Source organism: Hevea brasiliensis, chromosome 18 (assembly GCF_030052815.1).
Source record: "Hevea brasiliensis isolate MT/VB/25A 57/8 chromosome 18, ASM3005281v1, whole genome shotgun sequence".
Taxonomy (NCBI): Eukaryota; Viridiplantae; Streptophyta; class Magnoliopsida; order Malpighiales; family Euphorbiaceae; genus Hevea; species Hevea brasiliensis.
In genome coordinates, this window is record NC_079510.1 from 32,562,795 (window position 1) to 32,587,207 (window position 24,413).

Sequence of the window (24,413 nt, forward strand, 5' to 3'; positions counted from 1 at the left end):
GAGTAGAAGTCTAAGGCTTTTTTGCAGGGATTTTAAAAGGCATAATAACTTAATGATATTCAAATTGAAGTTCAAAGGAGAGGCAACATTCTTAAGTCTTTTTTGCAGAGCTTTTATTAGGGCTGAGCAGAATTCTGTTCAAATCAAAAAATCAAACTGAATCGAGTCAATTCGGTTCAATCGGTTCAGTTTTAAAATTTAATCGATTTGGTTTGATTTTATATTATAAAAATTTCGGTTATTTCGGTTCGGTTCGGTTTTGAAGAGAAAAAAATCGATTAAATCGAACTGAACCAAATAGTAATTTATATATTCAAATCAAACCAAATCGAATAGAATCGATTTTTGAATTGATTTATTTTTATGGAAAATTTATGAATTATAATTAATTTTATATATTTTAATTGTTTAATTTCATTGATTAATGGTTATTAGGTTCAAACCAAAGTCAAAATTAAATCAAATAACTTGAAAATCAAGCCTAAATTAAAAAATTAATCAAAAATCAAAATCGATCAGTTTAAACCAAATTGAACCGAAATAGAGTGGTTCGGTTCGATTCGGTTTTTCACCCATTTTTGTTCAGTTCAGTTTTTAAAATTTAAAATTCGATTTTTATAATTTAATTCGGTTCGGTTCGATTCGGTTCGAACCGAATGCTCACCCCTAGCTTTTATTTTATTTTGTTTTTTCAAAGTTCAATGGAAGACTAAACTTGTATTTATGGTTTAAAATTTTTAAGATTTAATTTGACCTGCTATAAACTTGTTTTAGTGTTATACCGAAACTTTAAATTCTATCACAAAAATAATCCGTCTTTAATTTAATATCACCCAAAATTCTTTTGGCTAAATTTTATTGGAAGCTTCGATCAAAAGCTGAGCTAGAAATATTACCTTGGTATTTTGACAATAAAAAAAAAAATCTCTATTACACACTTGGCATTAACACTCTTTCACTCTTCCTCTCTTGTTGGCTTCTTCTCTTGGTTAGCCTTTCATATTGCTAAATTATGTTGTTAGTTTTAAGACAGCTCTGAACGAAATTTGATCAGAAGGACTTTGAGTGATATCAAATTAAAATAGAATGATTTTCATGATATAAATTAAAATTGAGGGATAACGTTGAAATAATTCTATAAATTAAAGGATGATAAGTGAAATTAAATCAAATTTATAATGAATGATTTAATTTATCAATTTTCTTTATTACCATATTATGGGGCTAATTTCATTAGTAGTCCTTCAACTTAGATTTTGTATCAATCTTATCCTTTAACTTCAATTTGAGCCATCTAAATTTTTAAACTTCAATTTTAATATCATTAAAATTTTTGTAATATGTTATCACTGATTTTCTAGTTAATTTATAACTAAATTCTCATCACCATCTCTCAATTTATATTTATTGAAATTAAGGGATGTGTATAATACCTCTATTTAACTTGCAAACTGACAATACTTGGTCACAAAAATTTTAATAATACCCAAATTAAAATTCAAAGAGTTTTATTATATAAATTAGAGTTGAGGACATCAGTGATATAATTTTTTATATTGAGGGACTATAAATAACATTAACCCTTATATTAGTGTAATTTCGCCTAACTAAACTCAACAAATCAAAATCTAATTAAAATTAATTTATTTCTAAGTGAAGTCAAAATCATATCCTAAATAAACCTCTCAGTCAATCTCCTACGTCCCCAAAAATGACCCTTATGCTAGGAAGCTTCCAACGGCAGGCAGATTACACATCCACGGTTTTTTTGTCATTTTGACTTTTTAAGAATGCAACAAATCTAGTGGCCAGTGGGCGCCCATTTTTTCACAACAAAACAAAACCTCAATTCAACGCCTTCTTCTCCCCCTTTGCTTTTCATTTCTTTTTCTTCTCTGCCAAACACTTCAATCCCCTGCAAACAAACACCCGTACTATTATTTTCTTCCCTCTTGTTTGTTTTCTTTTTCATTAAATCTCTCTCTCTCTCTCTCTCTCTCTCTCTCACTCTCTCACTCTCGATGAAATCTCGTAATTTTCTCGCGGTTTCTCTTTGTTTCCTTGTCATTTTCCCTCGTTTTTCCTATTCTTCCGTTCAAATCCATGGATGGATCGGTGAAAACAGAATGTAAGTCTCCTCCCCCCTTGCCCCTCTCTCTCTCTCTCTGTCTCTCTCTCTCTCAAACACACACACACACACGTATGATAATGTATGTTTACAGTGTATGGGTTTGATGTGTTTTCAATTTTTTCTTGGCATGGATCGGTGTTAAAGATTGAAAAAAGGAGTATTTTCTAATGCCTTTGATCCCACTCGAGTCACTCAACTCTCTTGGCATCCCAGGTAACTATCTGTATAAGTATATATACGCATGTGTAGTTATGTCTATGTGCTCATTAATTTCTTTTATTTGTTTGATTTTATTTTATTGTTGTGAATTTTGAACTTATCAGGGCTTTCATTTACAAGGGGTTTTTATCAAATGAGGAGTGTGATCATCTTATTAATTTGGTTAGTATCAATTTTTTTTTATGTAATTTAATTTGGGATTTTACTTTTAACGCTTCTAATTTGTAGCTATACTAGATATTTAAGTGAGCTTAAGCTTGAATTTAGAGATAATTGTGTGTAGATTATTAATATTTTATTGATGATTTCGCATTTTTGTTGATTTTGGGTGACTAGGCTAGGGATAAGCTTGAGAAATCAATGGTGGCTGATAATGATTCCGGGAAGAGTATAGAGAGTGAAGTGAGAACAAGCTCTGGCATGTTTCTTGGCAAAGCTCAGGTATGTGATAATTGCTTCTTCAGCTTGAATGTAATACAGTTACTGTAAAATTGATTGATTGATTGATGTGTGCATAGTAGCTTGATTCCATGCATTGATTTGGTAGATTGAGTGTTATTGTGATGGTGAATAACAGGTTGGCTTGGTTGGCTGTTGATACTGATCTGAAAGGGTTGAGTGTTCTTTAATTGGGAAAGTTTGATTCAATTAGTGTTTATTGAACAGGAAATATTAAACGTTGTGTTAGGGTTTCAGAACACTAACAGAGCAATTGAGAAAGAGAGGAGGGAAATTGAGAGAAGTTAGAGAGAAAGAGATGAGATTGAGAAGGAAAGGAGGATTTTATATCTGGAAAATTCTGGAATGAATTACAGAAAATATCTTCACTATTTTTATAGTATTTCTGTACTGTTAACTGCCAGTAACGGCTGCTGAGTTACTTATTGAACACTACTGGAGTTACTAGCTACTGTAACTTCGTCCAACTTACTACTCTAGCTGTTATAACTACTTCCAACTCAGCTAAGTAGCCTCCCAACTAATAACTGCTCCGGATCCTTTCTAAAATTCACCTTTATTCCTTTCTTCTGGACTTATTTCTCTTATAATGTACAGATTTCCAACTGTTTGATATAGATTTTCAATGTTGATCAGCTTTGATAGCAAGGCCACTGCAACCCTTTGCCTTCTGTTTAGCACAATACATTTTTCTAATGAGATTGGGACAGTATCATTTGTTCTTCTGTGTGTTTCAATTGAACTTGACTAGGTTGGATGGATTACTTCTCTTGATTTGAGAAGATCACGAATGCTACAATTACATTGGCAAGTAGTCCATTGTCAATACTTTTGGTGTGCATTCTCCATGTAGAATTCACAACACACACATACTTTATTCTACTGATGTTCTTCCTTAAATGAAGATTTTGGTACTTTTTGCATGATATATAGTTCTGCTTGGAGTCCATGTCCAGCAAGGTTGAAGGCTTGCCTCCTCGCTGTAAAATCTTAAGTAATATGCTGTTGCTCTTTGGGCAAGACTATGTTACATGTGAAAGTGAATTCTCATCATGAGATATGTGGGGAAGGGTTTCCCCACATCCATTAACCCTTCATTGATAGTCTTTCCAATAGATCATGCATGTTTTTCACTAATTTTGTCTGGAAATTATGGTAAACAGTATGTCATAATAGATGGTTCTTCCTGATTTTTTTTTTTGGAGAAACTTTATTCATTATGTGCAAGTTGGAAATGAGAAACCTTTGTTATCAAATATAAATTTCTTGCGCCATTCTCTTGGCTCAAGCCATTTTGAATGGTTTGGAGATTGGCTTGGTATCTTGCTTGTGTCTTTTATTAATGGTGTCGCAAGGTAATTTGCGGTCGCCTGGACGAACACTCACCGAAATGGGAAAGAGTGAGGAGTCGCTACTTTAATTTTGAGGGAAACTAAAGGAAACCATTTGTTAAAAAAAGATAAATTAATAGAAACCACTTCGAAAACAGAGATTCTAGGTTCGGGGTCCATGTACGGGTGGGGAAGGTGTTAGGCACCCTGCCTCGTCCCTCTATGAGGGTAAACAGATTTAACATTATGCTCTTCATAAATTAAAATTGAAAGTTAGGGGGGTTAGAACGAAGATGTAAATCCCTTTGATAAAAGGGAATATTTGATTTTTCACTGTTTCGGGTTACCCAAATACACAAGCACATGAGACGACCCTTAGTGAGTGGGTGTTGCGCAGCGTTTTGGTTTAAAGGATTACTTTGAGTATTGTGTTGTTTGAATTTGAGAGAGTCTGGGTGGAAATCTCTCCCGATCTCTAGGGGTGATCTGTTTAAAGTTTGAGTAAGGAATCTCGGATATAAGATCTCTCCTCCGATCTCCACATACTTGTTAAAATTTTGATTGAGAATCGGATAAGAACTCTCCTCCGATCTCTTTAAGCTTGTAATTTGAGAATTTTAATGATCTCGGATAAGAACTCTCCTCCGATCTCCACATATTTATTAAAATTTTGATTGAGAATTGGATAAGAACTCTCTTCCAATCTCTTTAGATTTGTAATTTCAGAATTTTAATGAAGGATCTCGGATAAGAACTCTCCTCCGATCTCCACATATTTATTAAAATTTTGATTGAGAATCGAATAAGAACTCTCCTCCGATCTCTTTAAATTTGTAATTTCAGAGTTTTAATGAAGGATCTCGGATAAGAACTCTCCTCCGATCTCCACATATTTATTAAAATTTTGATTGAGAATCGGATAAGAACTCTCTTCCGATCTCTTTAAATTTGTAATTTCAGAGTTTTAATGAAGGATCTCGGATAAGAACTCTCCTCCGATCTCCACATATTTATTAAAATTTTGATTGAGAATCGGATAAGAACTCTCCTCCGATCTCTTTAAATTTGTAATTTTAGAGTTTTAATGAAGGATCTCGGATAATAACTCTCCTCCGATCTCCACATATTTATTAAAATTTTGATTGAGAATCGGATAAGAACTCTCCTCCGATCTCTTTAAATTTAATTACGATCGTATATCGTAAGAACCTTAGACAAAGGGTTCGGGCATCCGAAAACGTTGGGAACCCGAACAAAAGCTTTTCTTAACCCGTTGATACCAGACTGAATCTTTTCCGATCTCCTTTGTGATCGCCTTACCAGTACCTTTTGATAGACAATGTTCAATCTCTTTCATTTACTAGTCTGGGATCCGATCTTACCTCGATTCTCCCACTATACTAGGCTATTTCCTGAACTTGTTTAGTGGTTTGACTTTATAACTTTTCCCCTGATTTATTATCCAAACTTTTATTATTTTGAAGAAACTCTCGTGTTAAAATACAGCTACCAACATTTTATCAAATTACCTACACGTTACCCGTAACCGGAACAACTACATTTGAAGGTGATAAAGGCTAAGAACAAATGACATGAACTGATGAATAGAAGGGTAAACTCAAGAGAATAACCACCTTCGTGGGGGTTTTTAACATAACATTAACTTGACGAAAATTACGAGCATGAAAGCAAAGAAAATAAAAACGAGCATTTGATGAAGCAACGGTCTAAACACATACCTGTAAGGGATTGAATCTGTTGAGCTAACTATGGGGTCACAAATATTATAGAGCTGCATGCTAATAGACTGGGGACTAAGCTGGCCTTGAAATAAAGAATACCAAGTTAGAATGCAGTCGAACCGAAGTAACAGTAACCGGGTTGGAATGAGATGGAGCTTGAAAAATGCAAGGTTGATATTAAAATGGTGAAGACAAAACTGAAACTGAGAGATGGTATCACAGAGTAATGAACAAACTGAAAATGAAGATTTTCAGTATCCAACACTCCTTCAATGGAAATACTTTAGAAAACTCGTTTCTGAAGTTTTTCTATTTTGAAAGCTTAAAATAGCAGAGTAGCAAGACTGAATCAAGTTTCAGAGCCTTTCCACTATAATCACCACCCCTTTTTCGTCCGTCTCTTCAACAGTTTTCATGCAGGTATTTATAGGGAACGGGTGCTCCCAATGAAGGGTCAGGATTTCCCTTGAGGGAGATGGAAGGTTTGGATTTTAAAGGACATGATCTGATGCCTGAGAATTAAAGAGAATCAAAATGGATAGCTGAGATCCTATTCAGAATATTTGTCCTTTCTCTTTTCTAATCCAACGGCTCAAAATCTTCTTATCAAGGGAGATCTGAGGGCCGGGAATAAAAGGCGCCGGTCTTGTCGTCTTCTCTTTGATCCAAGGGCTCCGGGCTTGTCCTTACAAGTAAGATCAACGGTGGAGATTGAGATGTACAGGACTGTCATGACATATCCTGGCACCTGTCAGCAATGTGGGTGGTTTTGCAAATGAGGCGTGCGGTGAAGATCTCGTCTGCAACGCTTTAACTACCTCGGCTCTGATTATGACGACAGTTATTGGAAGTTGTCTTATCCTCTCTTTGCTTTCCGATCTCCCTTTCCTTCCGATCTTTGTAACACGATCCTTTTTCAATCTCTCATGCTGGGCCCCTCTCCCGATCTCTCCCATTCCCGATCTCTCCCATTTCAGAACCTTCTCCTCTATCCGGGCTGATTCAGTCAAAGCATTTATTCATTCGGTTACCGAGGCATCCACTTCGATTTTTGCTAGTAATAAATGCTCAGACCCTCTTTATATATATGCCTTTCAACGAGGCCTCCTTCCGCATTTCGTTTTCTCCTCTTTCCGCTTCTCACTTCTCCTGTTCTAGCTGCTCCGGCAACAATTCCGGCCATGGCGGCTGCTTTTAATCTTTTTTCGACCGTTCACTTTATTCAACGACTGAAAATTTATGACTCCGGTGATTAGAAAATCACGATAACCACCTCTGATGACAGTGAGAGAACCGGATTAATTTACCGATCCAGATCGAAAATATCGATCGTGTCGATCTCGAGCCGGTCCACCGATATAATCGGCGAACCAATTTCGGGCGAGAAGACTTCTAATTTCCCCTTCAAGATCGGTGACCGCCCTTTGAAGTTCATTTGGCTCCTCACCATATCGGGCGTCCCGACTGCAGCTCGGTTCCGATCGATAACATTGACGATGACCTCTTCTATCACCATGAGAGTCATAGTCACCCCATCTGAGCTGTACATCTATCCGATGTCGATGGCTGGTTTCTTGATCAAACACATCTTTTGATTCAGCCACGAGACTAGGCTTTGACATAGGTCTTTACTAGGTAGGATGTACTGCCGATCTCTGGAGATCGCCCAAATGATGTAATCTGACCTTTAAAGGTCCTTAATGATGTAATCCGATCTTTTGAGATTGCCCAAATGATGTAATCTGACTTTTAAAGGTTCTTAATGATGTAATCCGATCTTATGGAAATGAAATGAAATTTTATTTTAACAATTATCATTTTATTATTGCATTGATTATTTTCGATCTCTAATGTGCATATCCGATCTGATCCCTAACTGAATAGCCCTTAGTCGATCTGTAATTTTGAATATCTACCTTAATCCGCCGATCTTTAATCAGCCAATCTCCCCTTATTTATGTATGGAGTTTCTGGAACGTTTTTGCGACGTGTCAGAAAAGCTGGCGAATTCCTCTAACCGATACGCCGCTTGGGACACTGTGAGCATTGAATGCTCAGATGGGTATAAATAGGGGGAAGGGTCAGCCAGTTGCTCCCTTATGTCATTTTCAGCCTCTCGCGAGCGATTCCAAAACTCTCTCGTTTCTTCAAGTTCTTCCGACGCCGATCACACTCCGGTAAGGGTTTTGATCTTTCTTTTAGTTAAACTTTTTCCATTTCTTTGAAAATGAGCGGCGCTGAGGGTCAGAGAGCGGCGAGCCCCCCTTCCGTCCATGTCTCGTGGTCGTCAGATGAAGTTGAAGTGGTCGGACCAGTTGGGCGATTTGAACCTCCTACGACTTCCGCTTTAGTTCGTGGCCGAGCAACTCAATCTAGACAGACATCTTCCTCGGGTAGAGAGAATCTCCCTGTAGATGAGTTGCCATCGATCCTCAAAGAAACCGATCTGCAATCCATTAGTCAAGAATACAACCTCTGAACTGATTCCTTTGAGCTCATCAGATGCCATAGCGATCTCAGAGCCGATCACTCTTTCGAGGAAAATGACGTGCTCATGGTGTATGAAGAACAATTAAAAGCCGGGCTTCGGTTTCCCCTTGACGACTTCTTCAGAGACGTCCTAAAATTTCACCATGTCTCGGTGGCCCAAGTACATTTGAACTCATGGCGTATCTTGGTAGCCTTCAGAGGCCTCTGCCGAGCTAAGGGACTCGTCCCTACAGCGAAGGTGTTCGTTGAGCTACATAGGCTCACTCGTCGAAAGGACGATGAGTACTGGTTCTTTCAGGCGAAATCGCACTATGAGCTCTTTACCGATCTGCCCTCCTCACTGAAGAACTGGAAAAATCGTTTCTTTATGTTGAGGAGCAAGATTTCGAACGGTTTCGAAGGTTTTTCCCGAAGCTGGCAATATCTGGTCCCGCCACTTCCGAAGCATATCGCCCTGAGTAGGGATGAGGGCGCTATGGTAATGGAATTAAAGGATCAGGCGGCCACTCAGAAGTTCTCCTGCTTAGATGCGGTGATGGCCGAACTGCATCATTGGATGATGCGGCTGGTTACCGGCGAAGAGCGCGGGCTTCAGCTCTCTGACCTCGGCCCCGGTATTTTCTACATCTCTGATCTCTGGGCCTTAGCGAACTCACTGACTTTTTTTTTGTGCAGGTATGGTGGGCAGCGAGGCTTCCAAAGAGAGCCGAAAGCGTAAGAGGGAGGTCTCCAAGAAAGTGCGGGAGATGAAGCGCGCCGAGGCATCGCAAACGCTAAGGCATGATTCAGGAGAGGTGTCGGGAGGCTCGTCCCGACCCTCAGGACAGCCGGTCCCTGAGATAGAATTAGTCCGGTCTCCTCCTCGACAAGAAGAACCGCCACCTCCACCGGTTGCTTCGAGTGCGGAAGGGGGTCCTTCCCAACCTCCTACGAGGACCCTTTCCCGCGGCGCCCAGGTCCTCATTCATTCCTTGGAGAAAAACCGATCTGTACGAGAGAATCCGGGCCTGGCAAAGGTTCTGGGAGCTTCCATATGCCTCCAGGAGGATCGGCACAGGCTGACCCAGGGCAACCTTGATGATCTCCTGGCCCAGACTATGAGCTTGAGTATGGAGAGCCTGGTGAACAAGCATATCATCAGGGAAAAGGCTCATCATTTGAGGCAGGAGATCCAGAAGGCGGGCTAGAAGGCAGCTTCCGCCCGAGCCCAATTTTCATCCGCCCGGGACTATATAGCTGAAATTGAAGGGCGGATGAAATTCTATGAGGATAAACTGGCCGAGCAGGCTCATGCTCTTGAAGAAGCTCAGGCGCTCCGAGCTGCTGATGTTGCTCGCCTCACTGAAGAACTCAGAGCGAAAGAAGAAGAGGCAGTGACGAGGGAGGCCGGTGCTTACGTGAACGCCCACGGGGACCTTTTGGCCGAACTCAGGAGGCGTTATCCGGAGGAGGACTTCTCCTGGATGGTGGACCTGGCTCCCCAAGACGAAGAATAGAGCGAAGAGGAAGCTGAGGGTGATAGAGAGGGTGAGCGAAATGTAGAATAGGCTGGGGGTGATCCTTCAACCGAATGACTTGTATTTTTACTTTGCAATGAAATGAAATTCTCTTTTGTTCAATTACTTGATGAGATCGGAAAGTATCTAAGTTGTACAAGCGCCTGACTGTTTGAACACGTTGGATTACCAAACTTAAAAGCGATTATTAATCTATGCATGAGAGGTCGGACAAACATTGTAAGCATGAGATCGGCCTAAGCCAAGAACGAACACCGAACGAAACTTTTAAGTCATTAAAATTGAAAACTTGACTTGAACACTTAAGTTCGGAAACACCATTGAGTCAAACTGCAAACTTAACTTTATTAAACGTTTTTCCACAATGTTTACAAAGGGAAATCGAAAATATGATTGACTGGCAAGAAGACTTGATAATTGGCTTGAGAGATCGGTACTGAGGTTGAACGACCTGGAGACTTGACATTGATTCGATTCCACTAGTGAGAGATCAAAAATGGGATTGGATGGTGTGGAGACTTGATATTAATGTGATCTCCTTTGTTGGGAGATCGGAAATGTGATTGAATGGCATGGGGGCCTGATATTGGTGCGATCTTTTTATTGGGAAATAGGCAAACATTTGACTTGACGCGGGATCAGTTCATTTCCTAATCAGGTTACTTGTAACCGAGGAATGTCAATTGAGTCGATTTTCAAAGTTCATTAACTTCACTGATCGGCCAAAATATGGTGTCGACAAATGATATCAAAAGAATTCTATTTGTAGCTTAATTTTCAAAATTTTCCTATAAAAATGAGCCAAACTTTATATTTTTAGATTTGTGAATGTGCTTCAAAGCAATATCATGAACATATTTGTTATTAGGCTTGTTTATGATTTTGTTTTACTGTTCATTTAGATCTTGTTAAACATGAAGGATATATGACTTAAAAGAAAAAGTCCTTTCAGCTTCTTACAAAAGCCTACATTATGGATTGGCTGGAACCTAATTTTCATATATGCCAACCTCCTAACCAACATATCCCTAAAGGTCTCCAGGCAGGTCTCTCAAAACTGTACGAAGTTTCCATTGACTTTGGCTTAGAAGTCCATCAACTCTTACTGCACTAGACTTGGACCAGCTATTGTGTATGAGCACAATAAGTTTTTAGCCAAAGTGTGGCCCTGCCTGTCTTGCTAACAATACTACTGATGTATGGCCTTTCCTGACATAATTTGCGATTTTCAAGTTGCTGCTTGATGATGAACTCAGTAATTTAGAACATAAAGGGCCCAGCTTTAGCTTTATTAAGATTTCTTCTTATCTGTGTCCAAAAGGCTGTTGGTTTACAGAATTGGCCGTGAAGAGCTGAAAAACCATGTACCCTAGCCAGGAGCCTGTGTATCAAGTCAGAAGCCTTTTCTTCACCATAAGGGCACCAAATAAACTTGCATTGTCATCTTCCACACTGTGTTTATTTCTCTTTATGTTAAAGGTGGAACATTGTAGGGTAACCATATATAGATGCAATAAAACTATTATTTCTGAAATATTCCTTGATAAATTCTCTGTTTTCGCTTTCAAATGTGGAAGGCGTAAATGCTGTTCTTTGTTTCAATTTTGAAGGATAAAATTGTTGCTGATATTGAGGCCAGGATTGCTGCATGGACTTTCCTTCCAGAAGGTAATTCTTCATATTATTTTTACTGTTTTTAATTTATTATGCATGTGCTACAAATTCTTTGTTTCATCTTTCCTGAACCTATTTTTGTTATCAGAAAATGGAGAGTCCATCCAAATACTGCATTATGAGAATGGTCAGAAGTATGAACCTCATTTCGATTATTTTCATGACAAGGCTAATCAGGAGCTGGGTGGTCACCGGATTGCAACTGTACTGATGTATTTGTCCAATGTTGAGAGAGGTGGGGAAACAGTGTTCCCAAATTCACAGGTATAAAATATCTAGATACTTTAATTCCTGATTTTTTCAGTATCTGATCCTTTTTGTTCTGTCTCAAACCAACTGCAAATTGCATGTCTTTCACAGGAAAAAATGTCTCAGCCAAAGGATGATAGCATGTCTGACTGTGCTAAGAATGGCTATGCAGGTATGATTTTTCAGATGTAGTCTCGCAACTCTGTAAGTATATTGTAATGTTTACCCTCATATGTTCAGACTCGTTGCAATATTTTCTTGGTGGAAGTTCAGGAGTGACTTGAATATATCATATGAGTCAGATGTAGGAATTGGTTGCGGATCCACTGTTCTCTCTCTCTCTACCCTCCTCAACAACCCCCCCACCCCACCCCACAACCACACACCCCCCCCCCCCCCTCCCCCAAAAACCCCGGGTTGCCCTGCTGGTTGAGAGCAGTTGTCTTCCCTTCTTTATATGGTCTTTGGCACTAGAATTTTAAAGATGGAAACAGAAACAAGTTGCCTTATGCCCCCATGGTTGCTTCTGTGCTGTGGATTTTTTTTAGTTTAGATCATTTGATAACGAAATTGATCTAAAGTTTTCTTGTATGTTTTTTTCTCTAGTTTTGCCTTCCTCTGTTGGAACTTGGTTCTGTATTTTCGTGGTGTTGCTTGTTCATGTCATGAAGTGACACTTAGTTATTCTTTTGCAAGTCATTTTTAATAAATTTTGGGAGCTTCCCTGAAAATAGAATTGCTTCAATTTTGCCATCAAATTGCAACTGCTATCTAATATGGGAACCTGGTGGATAAGTGAGATGCCTTTTGCAAAGCCTTCTGTTGATTCAACTAGATGTGATTCAACTGTCATGCTATGTTTTCTCATTTAGTTATCCAATAGCTATTAGCTTTTGAGTTTGATCCCCCTTGTATAGTGCCTGATAAAGTCTACCACTGTATGTGCTCGCAGTGAAACCCAATAAGGGTGATGCTTTACTGTTCTTCAGTCTTCATCCTGATGCAACTACTGATCCAAACAGCTTGCATGGGAGCTGCCCGGTTATTGAGGGTGAGAAGTGGTCTGCAACCAAATGGATCCATGTCAGGTCCTTCGAGAAATCTCTGAAGCAATCAAGAAATGGGGATTGCGTTGATGAAAATGAGAACTGCCCTCTGTGGGCAAAGGCGGGTGAGTGTAAGAAGAACCCTATCTATATGGTAGGTTCTAACAATGCTGATGGCTATTGTAGGAAAAGCTGCAACGCATGTACCTCCTAGGATGTTCTCTTCCCAATTTTCGCTTATGAGTTCTTTACAGAAAGTGGCGATTCATACGTTAAAACTGTAGATACAACAGGTTGTGCTGCTGTAGCACAATTGGTTGACATCTTTATGAAAACTTTGTTAGCAATCAGGGTAATATCAAAGTTTAGTGTCCAAATTTAAGTTATATCCACCTATTTTTCTAATTTATTTAGTTTTATTTTATTTTATTTTCATTATTTTTAATCCCTGGTCTTCTGTTCATTGCTACCATTTGAAATTCATGCCAGGATAATTTGGTATTGCAAGTTTGCATGACTCAGCAGGAACCGTGTGCAAGGGAGCAGCGTATTTGGTTAATTCCATAATTCTTCAAAATTATAACCCAAGTGGATGAGTAATCTTAGAATATAACCATTGTATATACAACGATTTTGTTAAAGCCATTGGTCATAGTGGGTCTCATGTGAGTTTCATTATGAACAACTGTCAAAATCAATATGTCGTATGTATAACCTGTCTGGTGGCAATAACGTACTCAGATGCTGTGAAAATCCCATTCATTTGCGCACAGGCAGCAATTAATCTAAAAAAGAAAAAAAAAAAAAAGAAAAAAGCATATTAGCTCAACTAATTAACTCACTCAAAATGAACCTGTATAAACTGTTGATGAAGCCAAGCATGTGGAGAGGGCATTATAATGCGATGGATGGTCACGTCAAAATAACATTTTCTATGAGAAGATGAAAATAATCATGCAATTGCTGTTAATTTGGAGGTAATTGCATGCTTTTCATGCCTCTCCTATCACTAGTTAAACGTTTGCTTCAATCTTCTCTTTTCTAGCTTTCTTAATTGCACTGTATCTACTTGCAAGAAACAAAAGATTGGAAATTTCATCACCATTACATAACCCCATCTTTTTTGCCCATGGGGAGGCCTCCTTGCTGTGATAAATCCAATGTGAAAAGGGGTCTCTGGACTGCTGAGGAAGATGCTAAGATACTTGCTTATGTATCCAACCATGGCATTGGCAATTGGACTTTGGTCCCTAAGAAAGCAGGTTTTTTTCTTAGTTTTTTTCTCTTTTTACCGCTAGGAAATTTCAGGGTTTACTTTGTTTGAGTTATATTCTGCTTGAGTTTTTGAATGCAGGGCTCAACAGATGTGGGAAGAGCTGTAGGCTTAGATGGACTAATTACTTGAGGCCTGATCTCAAGCATGACAACTTCACCCCGCAAGAAGAAGAACTCATTATTAATCTTCATAAAGCTATAGGTAGCAGGTTGGTTTCTTGCAGTTACTGTCATTTTTGTTTCCTTCCATTTCTATTTTTCTTCCTTTTTTTTTTTTCATAATTTGTTTTAGATCTCCCCATGTGCAAATGGGTAGTCATCTAAAATCTTCTTGCAGCCTTCCCAGGAATTCCCAAATTCTTACCTTTCAATTTTGGAATAATAATATATATAGAAACCCTAAACTTTAAAGAAAAAATTTGTTTTTAATTTTTATTTTGACCTGTTGGGTGTATAGTAATTATTAAAAAAAAAAAAGAATTGCCTTATACATCAAGCAAAAATAATTACAAAAATAAATAGAAATGTGTACATGGAAATAAAATCTATTTTATTTTAATTTTACATTATTTTTGAAGATTTTAAATATGTTTATAAGAGATTATGGTACATAACACCATATTAAACTTTTTATGCATTGACAGATTCAAAAGTTAAAGGGCTTAATTAATAGGTTTTTCTTATGAATTATTCTTTAAAAATTCTCCAAATTACTTTTCTTGGCTTAATTTTCAGTAGCAATTGCTTGTAAATACCTTAATTTTCATGCGCATTCTCTTCATTTGCAGAAGTCCTAGAAGAACTTGTGCTAAAATGTCCCCTGAATTTGTACCAACTGTACATATAAAACTGTCTTAACAACCCCATTTGATGTTTTCTGTTACTAATGCACAAATTTAATGACATCCTCCAACCCAACAAACAAAACTCCTCTCCTTTATTGTCTGTGACACAGGTGGTCATTAATTGCAAGGCAGCTTCCCGGAAGAACAGACAATGATGTGAAGAACTATTGGAACACTAAGCTTAGGAAGAAGCTTTACAAGATGGGAATTGATCCCGTAACTCATAAACCCTTCTCTCAGATTCTTTCTGATTACGGTAACATTAGAGGCATATCAAATAACACAGGTAACGACTTTGCTTCTTTCAATAAAAACTTTAACTCCAATCTTACGTCCAAACCTGAACAACCATCATCTTCTGTCTTAACTGGACCTTCAAGTTCTAATGTAATCCTGACGCCTCCCATAGAACAAGTTCAAGAAAACTCATTCACTAATAACAGCCGTTCCTGGGAATTGCTGCCCCAGTTTCACGTCACCAACCATGACATTTTGCAACCACATTTGATTAATGTGGTAAGCTCTTCTTGCTCATCTTCATCTTCATCTTCCACTACTGTCACACAGTTAAACTCACCACAATCCTATACCTGCCAACAATCTCAGACTCCAATAACACACTCTTCTCCTAGTTTATGGAGTGAGTTTCTCCTCAGTGATCCTGGAATGTCTCTGGACTTTCAGCAGCAGCAACAAGAGCAAGACTCTCATGGGGCGTTGTCATCAACCTCAACACAGAATGATATATCCCATGACAAGTTCACTGGTGGGAATGAGGATTTTGGACCATATGATCATGGAATAATAAATGGCAATCAAACAAACAGCCATGTTGATGCATATTCATCTTCTGCAAGTTCATTTGTGGCTGGTATCTTGGATAAGGACAGAGAAATGCGATCACAATTTCCTCAACTTTTAGATCCTTCTTTTGATTACTAAGAATTTTCACCAGAGTACTGATTTGAGAGAATTAATGAAAGATTAATTAATTTTGACTTGCAGACATGTATGATTATGAATTTGGTGAGCAAATTTCTAATGACATGATGTTTTAAGCCATATAGAGATTAAGATTGTTGTGAAAAAAGATGGAGAGATATGCATGGATTTAAATGTTTGCCAGCAACAAAAAGGCCATCAATATCCTACAACAACTCTGAGACAAGAGGGGAGAGAAAGAGAGAGAGAGAGAAGGGAAATTAAGAAACATTCTAAAATCAACTGATTAGTTCTGTTAACGCCTAAATGTAGCAATATCAACATTGAAGATGTGTGGCCTATCACAATTCTATTACCATTAACTATATGCTATATCATTTGTTTTTGCTTTTCTTTTCCTCCTAGTTTTGGCATAGGGCTAAATGTGATGAATGCGGTTGAGAATTAACCGAATTCTCTCATTCAAGATTGCATAACAAATTTGACTCCACAACAGAAAACCATTTTGATGCTTAAAAAGACAGGTTAAGTAAATCAAGGAGGGGGTAAACCACCCAAGAAGAAGAAGAGTTGTAGGTGGAATAAAGATTGCACCATGGCTAGTGCATTGCAGAGATCAACCATTTCTTTCCGGAGGCAGGGCTCTTCCGGCCGCATCTGGGACAATCTTCACATTTATAGGAAGGCTAGCGGAGCGTTCAGTGGACCACTTCTAGGCAAAGCTACTGATAAAAGCCAAGAGTTGTATCTTAAAAACATCGAAAAAGGTAGAGAAGAAGCCTTCCAACAAAACAAGGACACTAGCAATTCCAGTTCCTCCACATCTCCAATGCCACCTTCTAAACCAGAAAATGAGATTCAAATGTGCAAAGTCCTGTCATTATTTAGGAGTTGTATGGGGTCTCCTACAGCCAAGTTTTCCTTTTCTTCCTCTATCATCATCTGTGTAAAATCATCTACAACATACATATTTTTTTTCCCTCTTTCATTTGCTTCTCTTGAGTTCAGTCTCCTTTGGATTAATTTGGAAGCACTGAAATTACCTGAACAAGGCTGTTATTGCATGCCACTGACCCATGAAATTCTTAGTTGGGGATTCTATTACCATACTACACCATTTACGAGGACAATTCTTTTGCAAACAATATTCAATTCTTTCCTCCTTTTGTACTCTTGCTCATGATAGCTTATCAGCAATCATCTTGAAGAGTAACAGGAATGATTAGTCGCCAAAATCAATCAGAGGCAATATATAAGTCGAAAAATGGAATCTTTCAGAAGTTACATAGAAATTCCTCATATATTATTTGCGGAAAATTATCTTCTAAATGTGCATTAACAAGCACCAACTTGCTGAATAATCATATTTACTGCTGAAACGCAAAATTGAATCTATTCAGCAAATTTTTCATCCCCCTCTTTTTTTAAGTGGTGGTGGCTGTGTGCGGATGAATGATTCAATTCATTGGAAAGAACTAAGCAGATGGAAGACCACACTGTATTCTAAAAGAAACAACATACAAGTAACGAACAAACAGAAAATGGATTACTTAATAAACAATGTAAAGCAAAGCACCTAAAGATCACATCGATAATATCACAAATGCCTAGATAAACATATAGCTGTCATTCAAAACCATTGAAAACTACGAATTCCTTCACAGATTATAGTGGAAAAATAGCACAAGAGACAACATGAATTGGAATAATAGCAAACATTTCTTTTCTTTTACTTCCTTTTCTTTTGAACACATACATACACACTCAAGTTAGAATCTATATACAAACAATGGAGACGGTCAAATAAAAATTTTGAGGCCACAGGATTTTGCCTTCAACTGGCAAGAACTCCAGAAGGTAGGCTATAAAATAGGAGAAAACAAAAGAATTTGGGTCTCATAGGTTTTGTTGATAAAAAAAACCTTACTGTATAGAAGCACTTGGTGGGGTTGGGGTTGGGGTTACAAAGGCCTTATCAACACCCTAATTTCTGGTATTTAGTGTAGTCAATTTCATTCAGACGTATGCAACATAACAAATGCTCGGGCAAGTCCTCTGCCTTGTATCCCTGTTTAAAAATTTTAAGATAATGTCAGGTATGCATCATATTGAATTGTAAACAACTATAAAGCACTACTGCTAATCTTACTACAAAAAAATATGTTCACCTGAATTGTCAGGCCAAAATCCAAGATGCAAAACTTCAATCTGTCATGGAATGCTTCAAAACCTTTTCTAGAAATGTAGCTAAATCTGTGCATATCCAAATCAATCTCAAAGTAGTTTTCTCCCTGTGGGAATATAAAAATAAAACACTAGTAAGAATTGCTTTCTTCATTCTATATTACCGCGCATGGACTTCAACAAAATTAAAATAAATGCCATACTTTCTCCAATCTGTTAAGTCATAAAGTATTTCATTGCCACAAAATTAGTCATAACTCTGCCAAAACACAAGCTAAGAGCAAGTTTTTCTGGCTAAGCAATAATAACATTCATTTTCCTATATTTCTTTTAGTAAAGTGATGTGACAGTTTGATGCAGTTACATTTATGGGTGAACAGTATGCTTCCATTAACTGGTTACATTAGCAAATATTTCCACTTATTAGACATTTGCTAGGTTTCTTTATATATAGACACCTTGAAATCAAGTTGACATATTATGCTCAATTTAGAAGTAAATTTAAACAAAGTTGACATATCTGTGACAAGCCTCATAAATAAGGAAAGCACAGAGAAACAAAATGATACTTGAGAAATGTACTAAATCCATATGACCACTTAATATGTGCATTATTATTAGTTTGGAAATATATTGCTAAATCAATCAGAAAGATTGGCACATAAAACACTCTAGGTATGTGTTGCAGCCATAAAATGCAGCTTGTACATTGATTAAAAGCATAAGATACTCTCTTGATCTTATCCCAATAAAACACATGATTTGGTACTTTCAATCTTCATAACTATAGGTCTGATAACTAAAATGTAGCTGAAGGCAGGTGCCATGAATGCTCCAAAAGATACCACTGATAAACAAATCCTACTGCTCACATATATTCTTTTGACTAAGGCTAATTTGTAAAAATTAATATACTAAAACATCATAATAATCGTTCTGAAGATATTTTCAACTTACCAAATAGAATTCATGTTGAGGACGTGATAGAACTGGCTTTTCATTGTAAGCATTCATAAGCTTCTTTTCAGCAGCATTTAATTGAAGATCCTCTGCATTTGCCAATCGGCCCAAGATTTTTAGTCTTTCCCTAAATGGTGCAATTGTATCAACTGGGAAACCTTTTACTCTCTCCACTTCATCATTAATTAACCTCTGTATAGGAAAGAAACGTGGATCAGAACCTACTTGATAAACTGTTAAAAATAAGTAAATATTATGCAAGCACAAAGGTTGAGATGCATTCATCTTACACTGATATTGTCTCGGAAATGAGAGGGAAGGTCTTTTGAGTAATTTTCAGACACCTTAAAATACATAACCAAGTTCATTCCTTCACCATCATTTTCGCTTTGAAAAATTGTGGCAGGATACAAAGGTATCTGTAGGGAAAATAATTCATGTTATTATTGAAAATACCTAAAATGCCCTACGTTAAAGAATAATGCCGTATTCCTAATGGCAGATAACTTTTTAGGCTCAATGAACAAGAATAACAATTATTTACAGCATCTTTGATTAGCAGTGTGCATAATTTAAAGCACTAAAGCAGGGAAAATGCATTGCCATATTTTTTTTTCTACCAAACATTGATGTGAAGTACAACTAATTTATTTATGCAAAGAAAAGAATGATATTAGTACCTGAACATTTACAACTAGAATAGATGGTGCTTCATCAGATGCACTAGTAGCAGGAAGTTCCACAAATTGAGCAATATGATGAATTTTCCTTTGAGAGAGGAAGATGTCAGCACCAAACGGATAAAATGCAGCACAGTTTGGAGCACGATCCTTCTTCTTGTCCCTATCAAAAACACAAGAGGAAGGCAATACTAAATTCAGCACCACAGAAATAAGGTAGTAGAAGTCTACCAAAAAAAAAAAAAATTGCACACACCATGAAAATCTAAATGACCTTATGCTATTAATATAAATAACAAGAAAGAGAGAGTATTTTGAGAGATTCAGAATTAAACTACTTACATGTGTGAATTGAGTTTTATCTAAAGTGGACATATATAACTTCTACTAATAAAGTTGAGATTATTTTCAAATTATGATAATTAAGAAGTGATTGATGATAGAGAAAAGTGCAGTAGAAAGGAGATGAGAAGGCAAAAAATTATCTTGCATATGATGCTATAGATATGATGAACTTTTTTTAAAACCCTTAAAACTAATTGCTTTCACCTGAAATAGTTCTGTCCTCTGACTTTGAAAGTACTTGGCTCAATAGGTGACCAACAATTAGGCATCCTCTTGTCTATAGGGCAGTAAGGAATTGAGGAACCGGCAATTGGTCTTTGCAGAAGTGCCTTGGGTGAAACTGAAACAGAAAGAGAAAATGTCCATGAGATGCAGCTAACTGACTTATGGCATATCAATCCATTAAGATTTTAAGAGAAGATTGTATCAAAGTATCAGGATAATGAAGATAAAAGTTCCATTATCTACTACCTATCTCAATTATATTGTAGCGTGAAAAAGAAAGCAGCTATCACGTTCTAATCCATCAAAAAGCTCCAATTATAAGTATAACTATAATTCATAACAAACAGGTAATGATAATTGCAGAGACTGAAGAAACTGAGAGCAACACTTACACAGCGTTGGAATAGCATGTCCATCTCTCCATTTAAAGGAAAGTTTCAGAGAAGGTTTTCTCCTAGAGGCTGATGTGCCAGGACTTAGAGATTTTTTCTTTTCAAGCGAAGGGACTGTTGAAGCAAGACAAGGTAAGCAAGTATTTGGAAGAAGCCCACAATGACTTGCCTCCTGCATTACTTCCCCTCCAACACTAGTACTGCCATTCGAAACTCCATACCCAGGAACTGTAATACCCTTTACCTCCTCATTGGGTTTGGATCGAGAGTCCTTGTCTTTTGATTGAACATTCTCTGCATGTCCCTCATTATCAAGCCCTAGAGTAGTGCTCTCGAAATGGTCCTTTGGATTAAAATCTCTAGGCGATGAAAAACTCAATACACTCTCCGACCCAATTACAGAGAACCCATCTGTCATCAACCAAAACCATTTTCCCCTCAGAATCCCATAAAAAAATAAATAAAAAAGAGCTTCTGAAGCAACTCTAAATATTAAAATCACAAACCATCATGAACACTGTAAAACTCATCGTCCCATTCAGATTCAAGCACTGAAATAGCATCAGACCAGGGAGCATCAGTGCTTCCTGTTGAAGATTTAAAAAACCCAAATTAAAAACAATTATAAATATGTTAAATATAAAAAAGCAACGAATGCGAGTTCGATCCCAAAAAAAAAAAAAAAAACCTTGGAAAGCAAGATTAGTATGAGAACGATCTGTCTGTCCAGCAAAATCATTCTTTTCAATATTACGAGAAGAAACACGCTTTTTGATCACTCTCCTCCTCCTCATTCTATGCTTCCCATTGTTGTTGTTGTTCTTCTTCGACGATAAACCAACACAGTCCTTCGGCCTCGAAGCACAAGCTCCCATTTTTCGCTCTCTCTCCTTCTCTTCGTGAGACTAAAACTTCTCGTTCTCGGCTTAGAATCTAAGCGAATGCACGAGCGCACACACACGCGGGGTGGGCCGAAAGCCAAGTCCCGACCTTTGAAAAGTCAATCAATGATGAGAAACGACAACGTTTTAAGGTAGTGTCCATATCTGGCCGCACGCGCTCTAATGATTCCATCAGCGATCTGACGGTTCTTTATGCGGAGACGTGCAGGGAAAGCGCGTGTGGAAAATTTGGGAGTTGAATAATTAACGTGTGGGAGTCTGTTTGGTATTATATTTGGTGTCAGTGATTAGTACGTGGGCAGAATTCAATGTTTTGTTGGAAGCACGTGTGCGTTGGATATGTGCACAAACTTCTAAGCAAAGAAGGAGACGCTAGATATTTGGAATTTTATTTTTTTTTATTAGGAATGAAAAAATGATTATATATCAAATAATTTATTTTTATAAAATTTAAAATAAATATAACTATTAAATTAATAAAAAAATATATGATTTTTTAAAGCTAATAAATATGTAATTTAATTAATTAAAAAAGAAAGAGCATAGAAAATCATGCATTTTTCATTTGTAAAAATTAAAATATCTCAGTAGGAATAAAGTTAGTATTTGGTTATCTTAATCCTCACATTCTTAATTTAATTTTTGTAAATTATTATTACCATAAAATTTTGATAAAAAAACATTAAAAAGGAGATTTTAAGTATATATGAAAATTACTATTCTATTTTAGTCAATTGTACAAAAAAATTAAACATTTAGATCAATTCGCATTTATATTTGTAATTTTAATTTATGTGTAAATTAGTTAAATCTTTTAAATTTTTTATAATTATATTCAAAGAGAGTGAAATTGAATTTAAAAAGTTAATAATAAATTATAATATATTATCTAAAATTTTATTTGATTAATAAATAAAAATTTTGGCTGTAACTATCATTTAATGTAAATGTTTGACATTTTTAGTCAATTAATTAAACTTTATATTATAAAGAAAATATATTTTATATTTATTTTTTAATTAAAATTTTATACTAAAAATGTTTTTATTAATTAAAATTAACATAATTATTTTTGAATCAAGTCAAATAAATTTATTTATCTAAATATAAAGTGTAAAAATAAATTTATATATTTTTACAAAGTGTTTTTACCATAATTTAAAGCAATTTTGAAAAGGTCTAATCATACTAAAAATTTAAACCTTTTTGACATTTTACATTTTAATTCAATGGTTTCAATTTTGGTTTAATTGGCCAAACTTTCAAAAATTGAAGAAATTGTATCAAAATTGCAAATTAAATTTGGGGAGCATGTGCCCCATTACATGTGGCAAGCCAGCTGGCTTCTTTCATTATTAAATAGTTGGCCACATGTCACATTATTTAAAATAAAAAAAAATCCCTCTCTCTCTCTCTCTCTCTCTCTCACACACACACACACTCAATAAAACGGTGTTCATTCTCTAGTACTTTCGTGAGTTTTCTTTTTCCTTTTTCAGTTTTCTCTCATCTCTTTGCTACCTATAGATTCAATTTTATTGTTATTTTGTTAGATGCAGACATCAAGAATTTCAATAGTCGGTCAAGAAGCTGAAGGAGAAGACAGAAGAACTGAAAGGGGTGAAAGATGAGTTGAAAGTTAGGTATTTTATGGCATTATTATGTTCATGCCTTGTGTGATTTTAGCTTTTATTAGTTAATAGGCTGAGACATACTTTTGTGTGTCAAGGGAGGGTTTGAGATTGTGAAAGGTGAATACAGAACGAAGTAGACAACTGAGAAGCTGTACAAACATATGGATGGTGTTTGGATAGAGGTTGAAGCTACAACAAGAAAAGGTGTTTTTGCAAATTGATATTCAGATATTATATATGTCCGCATTGAGTTTTGAGTAATTCGTATTTAGGTTATAGATATATTTCCATTGAACACAAGATCTACACAGTTCACACAGGGTTGTCTTTCTTCTAATTATCTTCAATATGCTCTTTTGTGATATCTTAAGTTATGGAACACTGACTAAAAAACATAGAAAACACATACATTTTACTTGTATTTATGTTGCTTTGGATCCTATGTGATATAAAAAATAACATTTTGACAACTACTTCTGCTTTTGCTTTTGCTTCTGTTAGCAGTTGTAATCTTGAAAATCTAGCATTCTTGCCAATGTATATGGTTTATAGAGAGTTTATTTGGGATATTCTTATTTTTGTCATTAGCCCTTATGGTGGAGAGAGAGAGAGAGAGAGAGAGAGAGAGAGATTTTTAATTTTAAATGATGTGGCATGTGACCCACTATTTAATAATAAAAAAAGCTCGAAAGAGAAAGAGAGAGAGAGAGGGGTTTTTTTTTTTAATTTTAAATGATCCGACAAGTGGCCCACTATTTAATAATAAAAAAAATCGGCTTACCTCATGGGATGGGGCGCATGCTCCTCAACTCCAATTTGAAATTTGGATATGATTTCTTAAATATTTAAAAGTCTGGTTAATTAAACCAAATTGAAACCATTGGATTAAAAAGCAAAATGTCAAAAAGTTTTAGATTTTTAGTATGATTAGGCCTTTTAAAAATAATATTTAATTAAAAAGAATGTATCCCACGTAAATTGTAGTATCCATTAAATAGAATTATATTTTATATATAATTTACTCTAATTAACATGTGTATTTTATTTAATAGATACTACATTATTTAATAAATGCTACAATTATTGATAAATTGGGTTTAAATACAAATTTTTTAAACTAATTTTTTACTAAATTTTTGAAAAACCAAGTAATGAGTTTAAATTTTAATTA

The 24,413-nt window shown here is 36.3% G+C and overlaps 3 protein-coding genes across 4 annotated transcripts; 2 read left to right on the plus strand and 1 right to left on the minus strand.

The window, feature by feature from the left end:
• Window positions 1–1,826: 1,826 nt before the first annotated feature.
• Window positions 1,827–13,244, plus strand: LOC110645814 (probable prolyl 4-hydroxylase 6). The gene is made up of 8 exons (XM_021799067.2): window positions 1,827–2,128; window positions 2,276–2,344; window positions 2,455–2,512; window positions 2,687–2,791; window positions 11,500–11,557; window positions 11,652–11,827; window positions 11,924–11,984; window positions 12,765–13,244. Exons 1-8 carry the CDS (start codon window positions 2,022–2,024, stop codon window positions 13,070–13,072), a joined length of 942 nt encoding a protein of 313 aa, XP_021654759.2. The 5' UTR covers window positions 1,827–2,021; the 3' UTR covers window positions 13,073–13,244.
• Window positions 13,245–13,830: 586 nt separating this feature from the next.
• LOC110645813 (transcription factor MYB35) lies at window positions 13,831–15,984 on the plus strand. 2 transcript variants are annotated; one of them, XM_058141160.1, is made up of 4 exons: window positions 13,839–14,120; window positions 14,213–14,342; window positions 15,089–15,264; window positions 15,663–15,970. In XM_058141160.1, exons 1-4 carry the CDS (start codon window positions 13,988–13,990, stop codon window positions 15,719–15,721), a joined length of 498 nt encoding a protein of 165 aa, XP_057997143.1. In that variant the 5' UTR covers window positions 13,839–13,987; the 3' UTR covers window positions 15,722–15,970. The 2 variants fall into 2 exon arrangements, with proteins under 2 accessions (XP_021654758.2, XP_057997143.1); XM_021799066.2 differs by having other exon boundaries at window positions 13,831–14,120; window positions 15,089–15,984.
• Window positions 15,985–17,620: 1,636 nt separating this feature from the next.
• On the minus strand, window positions 17,621–21,671 carry LOC110645821 (uncharacterized). Its single transcript, XM_021799080.2, has 9 exons — window positions 21,395–21,671; window positions 21,213–21,293; window positions 20,707–21,117; window positions 20,294–20,429; window positions 19,745–19,907; window positions 19,355–19,483; window positions 19,062–19,256; window positions 18,089–18,211; window positions 17,621–17,988 (listed from the first exon to the last, which is right to left on the minus strand). Exons 1-9 carry the CDS (start codon window positions 21,579–21,581, stop codon window positions 17,896–17,898), a joined length of 1,518 nt encoding a protein of 505 aa, XP_021654772.2. The 5' UTR covers window positions 21,582–21,671; the 3' UTR covers window positions 17,621–17,895.
• Window positions 21,672–24,413: the final 2,742 nt, after the last annotated feature.

Coding starts and splice junctions, on each gene's coding strand:
- LOC110645821 (XM_021799080.2), bottom strand. CDS start 21,581: ATGGGAGCTTGTGCTTCGAGGCCGAAGGACTGTGTTGGTTTATCGTCG. Junction 20,430..20,706: donor ACATGCTATTCCAACGCTGT/GTAAGTGTTGCT, acceptor TTTCTGTTTCAG/TTTCACCCAAGGCACTTCTG. Junction 17,989..18,088: donor ATTTTGGCCTGACAATTCAG/GTGAACATATTT, acceptor ATTTTTAAACAG/GGATACAAGGCAGAGGACTT.
- LOC110645813 (XM_021799066.2), top strand. CDS start 13,988: ATGGGGAGGCCTCCTTGCTGTGATAAATCCAATGTGAAAAGGGGTCTC. Junction 14,121..14,212: donor TTTGGTCCCTAAGAAAGCAG/GTTTTTTTCTTA, acceptor TTTTGAATGCAG/GGCTCAACAGATGTGGGAAG. Junction 14,343..15,088: donor CATAAAGCTATAGGTAGCAG/GTTGGTTTCTTG, acceptor TCTGTGACACAG/GTGGTCATTAATTGCAAGGC.
- LOC110645814 (XM_021799067.2), top strand. CDS start 2,022: ATGAAATCTCGTAATTTTCTCGCGGTTTCTCTTTGTTTCCTTGTCATT. Junction 2,792..11,499: donor TGTTTCTTGGCAAAGCTCAG/GTATGTGATAAT, acceptor TCAATTTTGAAG/GATAAAATTGTTGCTGATAT. Junction 11,985..12,764: donor TGCTAAGAATGGCTATGCAG/GTATGATTTTTC, acceptor ATGTGCTCGCAG/TGAAACCCAATAAGGGTGAT.